Source organism: Scyliorhinus torazame, chromosome 3, assembly GCF_047496885.1.
Source record: "Scyliorhinus torazame isolate Kashiwa2021f chromosome 3, sScyTor2.1, whole genome shotgun sequence".
NCBI lineage: Eukaryota > Metazoa > Chordata > Chondrichthyes > Carcharhiniformes > Scyliorhinidae > Scyliorhinus > Scyliorhinus torazame.
In genome coordinates, this window is record NC_092709.1 from 377145872 (window position 1) to 377159018 (window position 13147).

Consider the following 13147-nt stretch of genomic DNA (forward strand, 5'->3'; position numbering starts at 1 on the left):
GTGTTTAATTACTGAGGTCATTGCTGGGGTTGTGTTTAATTATACGTGGGCTGGTGCTGGGACTGTACTTGCTACGGTTGGTGCTGGAATTTGTGGGCTCTGTACATGATAGGATACAATGATAGGAGCAGGAACTGTGTGTAATTACAGGGGTCCATGCTGGAGCAGTGCTGGGTCTGTGCTTAACTATCAGGATTAGACCATAAGACCGTAAGAAATAGGAACAGGAGGAGGCCATTCGGCCCCTCGAGCCTGCTCCACCATTTAATGGGATCCTGGCTGTTCCAACATTCCTCACATCCACCTTCCTGCCCTTTCCACATAACTCTTGATGCCCTGATGATCAAGAATCTATCTCAGCTGTAAATATGCACAAGGACTCGGCCCCCACACCTCTCTGTGACGAGGAGTTCCAAAGACGCGCAAACCTCCGAGAGAAGAACTCCCTCTAAATCGCCGTCTTAATCTGGCGCCTCTTTATTCTGAGACTCTGCCACGAGCTGAAACATCCTCTCAGCGTTTACCCAGTCAGCCCCTGAAGAATCCAACAGGTTTAAATTGGATCACCTCTCATTCTTCCAAATTCCAATCAGTAGAGTCCCAAGTGACCTTTGTTCATGAGGCAATCTCTCCATAACGTTACTGCGCCCTGGGCGAGTGCTCAGTCTGTTCCAGCCCCACAGACCCCGGAGTCCCAACATCAGCGAATTAACCAATCATTTGTCCATTTTTCACCGATCTTTAACCCCTGACTGCTCCAATGAATTACAGGCAGTAAAACATTTAAAACACTGTTTATAACAAGAGCAAACAATGAACATATAATGCAAATAGTGGAACAGTGGTCTACTAGTCTCACTATTCCCAAATCCAGTCCCACCCTCCATCCAGACACACGGTGAAGGGGTAGGAAAGGTTCGAAACAACAGGGATTTAGAGGTATGAGAGATTAGGGGCTTTTCACAGTAATTTCATTGAAGCCTACTTGTGACAATAGCGATTGTTATTATTATTATGTGAGGATCTTCGCTGCTGAGGTTGTGGTTTTTGTGGTCCGCGAACATCCAAGGCACCAAAGTGCCGAATTCCTTGGTTGGTTTGCCTTTCTTAATGGTTGTCTTCAATTAGAACATGGAGGCGGTAGTATTCCCTCCAGAGAGTCACTTGCATTTGTAGGACCTCTGCCCGTCTAGCCATCAGACCCACTTGAGGTGATATTAGAATTCTTCACCGGAGGATTTCACTAGGTTTTTAAACCTTCCTGCAGGTGGAGCTGGGCTAGGTCCTCCGCAGGTTGAACGGACGACAGGGAGAAAGGTCTTTAACCACAGTTCAGTTTCACAGCCTTTAACTCAGAAATGGAACATTGACAGGACGGCTGGAGGGGACTTTAATTGCCAGCCTCCGCTGATACGAAAGAGTGTTCCACATCACCAACCCTGCCAAACCGAGATTTAAAATTCCCACAGACCTGACAAATGCCTGGAGGCTTTGAAACCAGAAGGACTTCCCCAGGTTGGCTGGAAGCAGTTTAAATCGGCCAGCTGAGAGCAGAGAGAGAGATCTGCCTTGTACTGCCTCCTACCCAAGCTCAAAAGTAAAGCAACTTTACAAATTGGCGTGCCTGGGTTCTCCGGAACATTCTGAAATGCTTGACCAATCACCAGTGAAAATATGACAAGGTCCGAAATTCCAGAAGAGGTGATTGGCTGGTAGCAGAGTCCATCGTGGGCGATGCCACAGATCATATTGAATCCAACGAACCTGCCGGTTCAGTTCGCGTAGCGGCTTGCGGCGGGGGGGGGGGGGTCAGTTCAAAACCAAAAGTCTGTCATTTTAAAACCAGACCGTAGGACAGGCATTAAACGAGAAACATGAAACAGACGAGGGTTTTATCCTGTTGCTTACAATACCGGGATGTTTTAATGAAACTGTTTATTTATATTGAGACTTTGCTTAATTATGTGTTTCTCTTTGCACTGTGTTTAGTTCCTGGGGTTGGGACTGAGGATGGATTGAAGTGCTCAGGTTTGTCTGTAGTGGGTAAAGTCTTGGAGGGGATTATAAGAGACAAGATTTATAATCATCTAGATAGGAATAATATGATCAGGGATAGTCAGCATGGCTTTGTGAAGGGTAGGTCATGCCTCACAAACCTTATTGAGTTCTTTGAGAAGGTGACTGAACAGGTAGACGAGGGTAGAGCAGTTGATGTGGTGTATATGGATTTCAGTAAAGCGTTTGATAAGGTTCCCCACGGTAGGCTATTGCAGAAAATACGGAGGCTGGGGATTGAGGGTGATTTAGAGATGTGGATCAGAAATTGGCTAGCTGAAAGAAGACAGAGGGTGGTGGTTGATGGGAAATGTTCAGAATGGAGTTCAGTTACAAGTGGCGTACCACAAGGATCTGTTCTGGGGCCGTTGCTGTTTGTCATTTTTATCAATGACCTAGAGGAAGGCGCAGAAGGGTGGGTGAGTAAATTTGCAGACGATACTAAAGTCGGTGGTGTTGTCGACAGTGCGGAAGGATGTAGCAGGTTACAGAGGGATATAGATAAGCTGCAGAGCTGGGCTGAGAGGTGGCAAATGGAGTTTAATGTAGAGAAGTGTGAGGTGATTCACTTTGGAAGGAATAACAGGAATGCGGAATATTTGGCTAATGGTAAAGTTCTTGAAAGTGTGGATGAGCAGAGGGATCTAGGTGTCCATGTACATAGATCCCTGAAAGTTGCCACCCAGGTTGATAGGGTTGTGAAGAAGGCCTATGGAGTGTTGGCCTTTATTGGTAGAGGGATTGAGTTCCGGAGTCGGGAGGTCATGTTGCAGCTGTACAGAACTCTGGTACGGCCGCATTTGGAGTATTGCGTACAGTTCTGGTCACCGCATTATAGGAAGGATGTGGAGGCTTTGGAACGGGTGCAGAGGAGATTTACCAGGATGTTGCCTGGTATGGAGGGAAAATCTTATGAGGAAAGGCTGATGGACTTGAGGTTGTTTTCGTTGGGGAGAAGAAGTTTAAGAGGAGACTTAATAGAGGCATACAAAATGATCAGGGGGTTGGATAGGGTGGACAGTGAGAGCCTTCTCCCGCGGATGGAAATTGCTGGCACGAGGGGACATAACTTTAAACTGAGGGGTAATAGATATAGGACAGAGGTCAGAGGTAGATTCTTTACGCAAAGAGTAGTGAGGCCGTGGAATGCCCTACCTGCTACAGTAGTGAACTCGCCAACATTGAGGGCATTTAAAAGTTTATTGGATAAGCATATGGATGATAATGGCATAGTGTAGGTTAGATGGCTTTTGTTTCGGTGCAACATCGTGGGCCGAAGGGCCTGTACTGCGCTGTATTGTTCTATGTTCTATGTATGCTAGCTGTGTTTCATTGGTGGGAATATGTCTCAGCCCTTTCTCCTCTTGACTCTTCAGGAAGCGAAGGATGCACTTGAAAGTCGGGACCGCTACATGGAGGAGATGGCTGACACAGCCGATGCCATTGAGATGGCAACACTGGACAAAGAAATGGCAGAGGAGCGGGCAGAATCCCTCCAGCAGGAGGTGGATAGTTTGAAGGAGAAGGTTGAAGAGCTGACAATGGACCTCGAGATCTTGAAACATGAGATTGAGGAGAAAGGTAAATATGAGTTTAGTATGGTTGGTACGGCCTTTCGGCACTGAAGTAATTACTAACCATTCTGGATCAGTGCTGAGAGTCAAAAGCATGGCTTCAACCCCTGAGTTCGTGCCCTGGTGCAGACTGCAAACACACTGGGCCCATGGGCCAATACTGAGGGCACGCAGCACTACTTGATGCCAAGGCAGCATGTGACCGAGTATGGCGTGGAGCCCGAGCTAAACTGGGGCCAATGGGAATCGGGGAAAACTCTCCGCTGGTTGGAGTCGTACCCGGCACAAAGGAAGATGTTGTGGTGGTTGGAGGTCAATCAACTCAGCTCCAGGACATCACTGCAGGAGTTCCTCAGGGTCGTGTCCTCGGCCCAACCATCTTCAGCTCCAGGACACTGTACGAGGGCAGCACGGTAGCACAGTGGTTAGCACTGTTGCTTCACAGCTCCAGGGTCCCAGGTTTGATTCCCAGCTTGGGTCACTGTCTGTGCGGAGTCTGCACGTTCTCCCCGTGTCTGCGTGGGTTTCCTCCGGGTGCTCCGGTTTTCTCCCACAAGTCCCGAAAGACGTGCTGTTAGGTGAATTGGACATTCTGAATCCTCCCTCTGTGTACCCGAACAGGCGCCGGAGTGTGGCGACTAGGGGCTTTTCACAGTAACTTCATTGCAGTGTTAATGTAAACCTACTTGTGACAATAATAAAGATTATTACAATATTCAGGACCATTCGCGACTCCTCAGACACTGAAGCAGTCCCTGTCCAAATGCAGCAAGACCTGGACAATATCCAGGCTCGGGGCTGACAAGTGACAAGTTACATTCACGCCACACAAGGGCCCGGCAATGATTGTCTCTCAAAGAGAGGATCTAACCACCGCCCCGTGACATTCAACGGCATTACCATTGCTGAATCCCCACAATCAACATCCTGGGGTTACCATTGATCAGAAACTGAACTGGACCCAGCCACATTAATAAAAGCAAATTACTGCGGATGCTGGAAATCTGAAACAAAAGAGAAAATGCTGGAAAATCTCAGCAGGCCTGGCAGCATCTGGAGAGAGGGAACACCACAGTATAAATATTTCCCACTTTCTCTGTTAGCTTTGACAAAGAGTCATCGGACTCGAAACGTTCGCTCTTTTCTCTCCCTACAGATGCTGCCAGACCTGCTGAGATTTTCCAGCATTTTCTCTTTCGTAGCCACATTAATACTGTGGCTATCAGGGCAGGTCAGAGGCTGGGAATCCTGCGAAGAGTAACCCACCTCCTGACTCCCCAAAGCCTGTCCACCATCCACAAGGCACAAGTCAGGAGTGTGATGGAATACTCTCCACTTGCCTGGATGAGCACAGCTCCAACAACACTCAAGAAGCTCGACACCATCCAGGACAAAGCAGCCCCGCTTGATTGCTCCCCTTCCACAAACATTCAATCCCTCCACCACCGACACAGTAGCAGCCGTGTGTACCGTCTACAAGTTGCACTGCAACAACTCACCAAGGTTCCTGAGACAGCACCTTCCAAACCCACGACCACTGCCATCTAGAAGGACAAGAGCAGCAGATACCTGGGACCCCCACCGCCTGGAGGCTCCCCTCCAAGTCACTCACCACCCTGACTTGGAAATATATCGCCGTTCCTTCACTGTCGCTGGGGCAACATCCTAGAACTCCCTCCCGAACAGCACAGTGGATGTGCCTACACCTCAAGGACTGTGTGGTTCAAGAAGGCAGCTCACCCCCACCTTCTGAAGGGCAACGAGGGATGGGCGATAAATTCTGGCCTAACAAGGAATTCTGGCCTGTCAGGAATAAAAGAATGACTAGGGTAAGAGTAGGGCCAGTCAAGGACAGTAGTGGGAAGTTGTGCTTGGAGTCCGAGGAGATAGGAGAGATGCTAAATGAATATTTTTCGTCAGTATTCACGCAGGAAAAAGACAATGTTGTTGAGGAGAATACTGAGATTCAGGCTACTAGACTAGAAGGGCTTGAGGTTCATAAAGAGGAGGTGTTAACAATTCTGGAAAGTGTGAAAATAGATACGTCCCCTGGGCCAGATGGGATTTATCCTAGGATTCTCTGGGAAGCTAGGGAGGAGATTGCCGAGCCTTTGGCCTTGATCTTTAAGTCATATTTGTCTACAGGAATAGTGCCAGAAGATTGGAGGATAGCAAATGTTGTCCCCTTGTTCAAGAAGGGGAGTAGAGACAACCCCGGTAACCATAGACCACTGAGCCTTACTTTTGTTGTGGGCAAAGTCTTGGAAAGGTTTATAAGAGATAGGATGTATAATCATCTGGAAAGGAATAATTTGATTAGAGATAGTCAACACGGTTTTGTAAAGGGTAGGTCGTGCCTCACAAACCTTATAGAGTTCTTTGAGAAGGTGACCAAACAGGTGGATGAGGGTAAAGCAGTTGATGTGGTGTATATGGATTTCAGTAAAGCGTTTGATAAGGTTCCCCACGGTAGGCTACTGCAGAAAATACGGAGGCATGGGATTCAGGGTGATTTAGCAGTTTGGATCAGAAATTGGCTAGCTGGAAGAAGACAAAGGGTGGTGGTTGATGGGAAATGTTCAGACTGGAGTCCAGTTACTAGTGGTGTACCACAAGGAGCTGTTTTGGGGCCACTGCTGTTTGTCATTTTTATAAATGACCTGGAGGAGGGCGTAGAAGGATGGGTGAGTAAATTTGCAGATGACACTAAAGGCGGTGGAGTTGTGGACAGTGCAGAAGGATGTTACAAGTTACAGAGGGACATAGATAAGCTGCAGAGCTGGGCTGAGAGGTGGCAAATGGAGTTTAATGCAGAAAAGTGTGAGGTGATTCATTTTGGAAGGAATAACAGGAAGACAGAGTACTGGGCTAATGGTAAGATTCTTGGTAGTGTGGATGAGCAGAGAGACCTCGGTGTCCATGTACATAGATCCCTGAAAGTTGCCACCCAAGTTGAGAGGGTTGTTAAGAAGGCATACGGTGTGTTAGCTTTTATTGGTAGAGGGATTGAGTTTCGGAGCCATGAGGTCATGTTGCAGCTGTACAAAACTCTGGTGCGGCCGCATTTGGAGTATTGCGTGCAATTCTGGTCGCCGCATTATAGGAAGGATGTGGAAGCATTGGAAAGGGTGCAGAGGAGATTTACCAGAATGTTGCCTGGTATGGAGGGAAGATCTTATGAGGAAAGGCTGAGGGACTTGAGGCTGTTTTCGTTAGAGAGAAGGTTAAGAGGTGACTTAATTGAGGCATACAAGATGATCAGAGAATTAGATAGGGTGGACAGTGAGAGCCTTTTTCCACGGATGGTGATGTCTAGCACGAGGGGACATAGCTTTAAATTGAGGGGAGATAGATATAGGACAGATGTCAGAGGTAGGTTCTTTACTCAGAGAGTAGTAAGGGCGTGGAATGCCCTGCCTGCAACAGTAGTGGACTCGCCAGCACTAAGGGCATTCAAATGGTCATTGGATAGACATATGGACGATAAGGGAATAGTGCAGATGGGCTTTAGAGTGGTTTCACAGGTCGGTGCAACATCGAGGGCCGAAGGGCCTGTACTGCGCTGTAATGTTCTAAGAAATCGCTGGGCCTCTGACAGTAATCTTTGCATCCTCATTGGCCACAGGTGAGATCCCAGAAGATTGGAGGATAGACAATGGTGTCCCGTTATTTAAGAAGGGTTGCAAGGATAATCCGGGTAATTATAGGCCAGTGAGCTTGACGTCAGTGATAGTGAAATTGTTGGAAAAGATTCTCAGAGATAGGATCCATGCATATTTGGAAGTGAATGGTTTTATTAGCGACAGGCAGCACGGTTTTGTACGAGGGAGGTCATGTCTCACTAATTTGATTGAAGTTTTTGAGGAAGTGACAAAAATGATTGAGGAGGGAAGGGCTGTGGATGTTGTCCACATGGACTTTAGTAAAGCATTTGATAAGGTCCCCCATGGCAGGCTGGTGCAAAAGATTAAATCACATGGGGTCAGGGGGTAAACTAGCTGGATGGATTCAGAACTGGCTTGGCCATAGAAGACAGAAGGTAGCAGTGGAAGGGTGTTTTTTCGAATGGAGGTCTGTAACTAGTGGTGTTCTGCCGGGATCAGTACTGGAACCTCTGCTCTTTGTAATTATATATATAAATGACTTGGAAGAAAACATAGCGGGTCTGATTAGCAAGTTTGCGGATGATACTAAGATTGCAGGAGTTGCGGATAGTGATGAAGATTGTCAGAGAATACAACAGGATATAGATCGGCTGCTAAATTGGGCAGAGAAATGGCAGATGGAGTTTAACCCGGACAAATGCGAGGTGATGCATTTTGGTAGAACCAATTCAGGTGGGAGCTTTAAAATAAATGGCAGAACCATCAGGAGCATAGAGACACAGAAATCCTGGTGTGCAGGTCCACAGATCATTAAAAGGGGCAGCACAGGTGGAAATAGTGGTAAAGAATGCAAATGACGTGCTTGCCTTCATCGGACGGGGTATCGAGTATAAAAGTTCGAAAATTGTTACAATTATATAGAACGTTGGTTAGGCCACATTTGGGATACTGTGTCCAATTCTGGTCACCGCACTATCAGAAGGATGTGGAGGCTTTGGAGAGCGTACAGAAAAGGTTTACCAGGGTGTTGCCTGGTATGGAGGGTATTAGCTATGAGGAGAGATTGAATAAACTGGGATTGTTCTCCCTAGAGAGGGTGACCTGATAGAAGTTTATAAAATTATTAGGGGTATTGAGAGGTTTTTTCCCAGGGCGGAAATGACAATTACAAGGGGGCACAAGTTCAAGGTGAGGGGGGAAAGGTTCAGTGGAGATGTGCGGGGGCAGTTGTTTACACACAGGGTGGTGGTGGCCTGGAATGCACGGCCACGTGAGGTGGTTAAGGCAAATATGTTAGCGAACTTTCAGACTTACCTGGATAGACACATGAACAGACGGGGTATAGAAGGATACCGGCGGTTGGTCTGAATAGGACACGTGATCGGCGCAGGCTTGGAGGGCCGTAGGGCCTGTTCCTGTATTGTTCTTTGTACTGGTGGGCCAGTACTGAGGGTGTACAGCACTACTGAGGGAGTGCCGCACTGTCAGAGGGTCAGTATTGAGGGAGTGCCGCACCGTCAGAGGGTCAGTACTGAGGGAGTGCCGCACTGTCAGAGGGTCAGTACTGAGGGAGTGCTGCACTGTCAGAGGGTCAGTACTGAGGGAGTGCTGCACTGTCAGAGGGTCAGTACTGAGGGAGTGCCGCACTGTCAGAGGGTCAGTACTGAGGGAGTGCCGCACTGTCAGTGGGTCAGTACTGAGGGAGTGCTGCACTGTCAGAGGGTCAGTACTGAGGGAGTGCCGCACTGTCAGAGGGTCAGTACTGAGGGAGTGCCGCACTGTCAGAGGGTCAATTCTGAGGGAGTGCCGCACTGTCAGAGGGTCAGTACTGAGGGAGTGCCGCACTGTCAGAGGGTCAGTACTGAGTGAGTGACGCACTGTCAGAGGGTCAGTACTGAGGGAGTGCTGCACTGTCAGAGTGTCAGTACTGAGGGAGTGCCGCACTGTCAGAGGGTCAGTACTGAGGGAGTGCCGCACTGTCAGAGGGTCAGTACTGAGGGAGTGCTGCACTGTCAGAGGGTCAGTACTGAGGGAGTGCTGCACTGTCAGAGGGTCAGTACTGAGGGAGTGCTGCACTGTCAGAGGGTCAGTACTGAGGGAGTGCTGCACTGTCAGAGGGTCAGTACTGAGGGAGTGCCGCACTGTCAGAGGGTCAGTACTGAGGGAGTGCCGCACTGTCAGAGGGTCAGTACTGAGGGAGTGCTGCACTGTCAGAGGGTCAGTACTGAGGGAGTGCCGCACTGTCAGAGGGTCAGTACTGAGGGAGTGCCGCACTGTCAGTGGGTCAGTACTGAGGGAGTGCTGCACTGTCAGAGGGTCAGTACTGAGGGAGTGCCGCACTGTCAGAGGGTCAGTACTGAGGGAGTGCCGCACTGTCAGAGGGTCAATTCTGAGGGAGTGCCGCACTGTCAGAGGGTCAGTACTGAGGGAGTGCCGCACTGTCAGAGGGTCAGTACTGAGGGAGTGACGCACTGTCAGAGGGTCAGTACTGAGGGAGTGCTGCACTGTCAGAGTGTCAGTACTGAGGGAGTGCCGCACTGTCAGAGGGTCAGTACTGAGGGAGTGCCGCACTGTCAGAGGGTCAGTACTGAGGGAGTGCCGCACTGTCAGAGGGTCAGTACTGAGGGAGTGCCGCACTGTCAGAGGGTCAGTACTGAGGGAGTGCCGCACTGTCAGAGGGTCAGTACTGAGGGAGTGCCGCACTGTCAGAGGGTCAGTACTGAGGGAGTGCCGCACTGTCAGAGGGTCAGTACTGAGGGAGTGCCGCACTGTCAGAGGGTCAGTACTGAGGGAGTGCCGCACTGTCAGAGGGTCAGTACTGAGGGAGTGCCGCACTGTCAGAGGGTCAGTACTGAGGGAGTGCCGTACTGTCAGTGGGTCAGTACTGAGGGAGTGCTGCACTGTCAGAGGGTCAGTACTGAGGGAGTGCTGCACTGTCAGAGGGTCAGTACTGAGGGAGTGCCGCACTGTCAGAGGGTCAGTACTGAGGGAGTGACGCACTGTCAGAGGGTCAGTACTGAGGGCACGCTGCACTATCAGAGGGTCCGTACTGAGGGAGTGCTGCACTGTCAGAGGATCAGTACTGAGGGAGTGCTGCACTGTCAGAGGGTCAGTACTGAGGGAGTGCTGCACTGTCAGAGGGTCAGTACTGAGGGAGCGCCGCACTGTCAGAGGGTCAGTACTGAGGGAGTGCTGCACTGTCAGAGGGTCAGTACTGAGGGAGTGCTGCACTGTCAGAGGGTCAGTACTGAGGGAGCGCCGCACTGTCAGAGGGTCAGTACTGAGGGAGCGCCGCACTGTCAGAGGGTCAGTACTGAGGGAGTGCTGCACTGTCAGAGGGTCAGTACTGAGGGAGTGCTGCACTGTCAGAGTGTCAGTACTGAGGGAGTGCTGCACTGTCAGAGGGTCAGTACTGAGGGAGTGCCGCACTGTCAGAGGGTCAGTACTGAGGGAGTGCTGCACTGTCAGAGGGTCAATTCTGAGGGAGTGCCGCACTGTCAGAGAGTCAGTACTGAGGGAGTGCCGCACTGTCAGAGGGTCAGTACTGAGGGAGTGCTGCACTGTCAGAGAGTCAGTACTGAGGGAGTGCCGCACTGTCAGAGGGTCAGTACTGAGGGAGTGCTGCACTGTCAGAGGGTCAGTACTGAGGGAGTGACGCACTGTCAGAGGGTCAGTACTGAGGGAGTGCTGCACTGTCAGAGTGTCAGTACTGAGGGAGTGCTGCACTGTCAGAGGGTCAGGACTGAGGGAGTGCTGCACTGTCAGAGGGTCAGTACTGAGGGAGTGCCGCACTGTCAGAGGGTCAGTACTGAGGGAGTGCCGCACTGTCAGAGGGTCAGTACTGAGGGAGTGCCGCACTGTCAGAGGGTCAGTACTGAGGGAGTGCTGCACTGTCAGAGGGTCAGTACTGAGGGAGTGCCGCACTGTCAGAGGGTCAGTACTGAGGGAGTGCTGCACTGTCAGAGGGTCAGTACTGAGGGAGTGCCGCACTGTCAGAGGGTCAGTACTGAGGGAGCGCCGCATTGTCAGAGGGTCAGTACTGAGGGAGCGCTGCACTGTCAGCGGGTCAGTACTGAGGGAGTGCTGCATTGTCAGAGGGTCCGTACTGAGGGAGTGCCGCACTGTCAGAGGGTCAGTACTGAGGGAGTGCTGCACTGTCAGAGGGTCCGTACTGAGGGAGTGCAGCACGGTCAGAGAGTCAGTACTGAGCGAGTGCCGCACTGTCAGAGGGTCAGTACTGAGGGAGTGCTGCACTGTCAGAGGGTCAGTACTGAGGGAGTGCTGCACTGTCAGAGGGTCCGTACTGAGGGAGTGCTGCACTGTCAGAGGGTCCGTACTGAGGGAGTGCTGCACTGTCAGAGGGTCCGTACTGAGGGAGTGCTGCGCTGTCAGAGGATCAGTACTGAGGGAGCGCCGCACTGTCAGAGGGTCAGTACTGAGGGAGCGCCGCACTGTCAGAGAGTCAGTACTGAGGGAGTGCTGCACTGTCAGAGAGTCAGTACTGAGGGAGTTCCACACTGTCAGAGAGTCAGTACTGAGGGAGCGCCGCACTGTCAGAGGGTCAGTACTGAGGGAGTGCCGCACTGTCAGAGAGTCAGGACTGAGGGAGCGCCGCACTGTCAGAGGGTCAGTACTGAGGGAGTGCCTCACTGTCAGAGGGTCAGTACTGAGGGAGTGCTGCACTGTCAGAGGGTCAGCACTGAGGGAGTGCCGCACTGTCAGAGGGTCAGTACTGAGGGAGTGCCGCACTGTCAGAGGGTCAGTACTGAGGGAGCTCCGCACTGTCAGAGGGTCAGTACTGAGGGAGCTCCGCACTGTCAGAGGGTCAGTACTGAGGGAGTGCCGCACTGTCAGAGGGTCAGTACTGTGGGAGTGCCGCACTGTCAGAGTGTCAGTACTGAGGGAGCGCTGCAGTGTCAGAGGGTCAGTACTGAGGGAGTGCTGCACTGTCAGAGGGTCAGTACTGAGGGAGTGCCGCACTGTCAGAGGGTCAGTGCTGAGGGAGTGCTGCACTGTCAGGGGATCAGTACTGAGGGAGCGCCGCACTGTCAGAGGGTCAGTACTGAGGGAGTGCCGCACTGTCAGAGTGTCAGTACTGAGGGAGTGCTGCACTGTCAGAGGGTCAGTACTGAGGGAGCGCCGCACTGTCAGAGTGTCAGTACTGAGGGAGTGCTGCACTGTCAGGGGGTCAGGACTGAGGGAGTGCCGCACTGTCAGAGGGTCAGTACTGAGGGAGTGCCGCACTGTCAGAGGGTCAGTACTGAGGGAGTGCCGCACTGTCAGAGTGTCAGTACTGAGGGAGTGCCGCACTGTCAGAGTGTCAGTACTGAGGGAGCGCCGCACTGTCAGAGGGTCAGTACTGAGGGAGTGCTGCACTGTCAGGGGGTCAGTACTGAGGGAGTGCCGCACTGTCAGAGGGTCAGTACTGAGGGAGTGCCGCACTGTCAGAGTGTCAGTACTGAGGGAGTGCCGCACTGTCAGAGTGTCAGTACTGAGGGAGTGCTGCACTGTCAGGGGGTCAGTACTGAGGGAGTGCCGCACTGTCAGAGGGTCAGTACTGAGGGAGTGCCGCACTGTCAGAGTGTCAGTACTGAGGGAGTGCTGCACTGTCAGGGGGTCAGTACTGAGGGAGTGCTGCACTGTCTGATGGTCAGTACTGAGGGAGTGCCGCACTGTCAGAGGGTCAGTACTGAGGGAGTGCCGCACTGTCAGAGGGTCAGTACTGAGGGAGTGCTGCACTGTCAGAGGGTCAGTACTGAGGGAGTGCCGCACTGTCAGGGGGTCAGTACTGAGGGAGAGCCGCACTGTCAGAGTGTCAGTACTGAGGGAGTGCCGCACTGTCAGAGGGTCAGTACTGAGGGAGTGCCGCACTGTCAGAGGGTCAGTACTGAGGGAGCGCCGCACTGTCAGGGG

The 13147-nt window shown here is 51.5% G+C and overlaps 1 protein-coding gene across 4 annotated transcripts in view; it reads left to right on the forward strand.

The window, feature by feature from the left end:
• LOC140409375 (dynactin subunit 1-like) overlaps positions 1-13147 on the forward strand; it is a 276463-nt gene that overhangs the window by 144823 nt on the left and 118493 nt on the right. For all 4 annotated transcript variants that reach the window (XM_072497822.1, XM_072497823.1, XM_072497824.1 and 1 more), the window contains one exon: positions 3432-3636. In XM_072497822.1, the coding sequence (XP_072353923.1) occupies positions 3432-3636 (205 nt within the window). The remainder of the gene's footprint in view (positions 1-3431; positions 3637-13147) is intronic.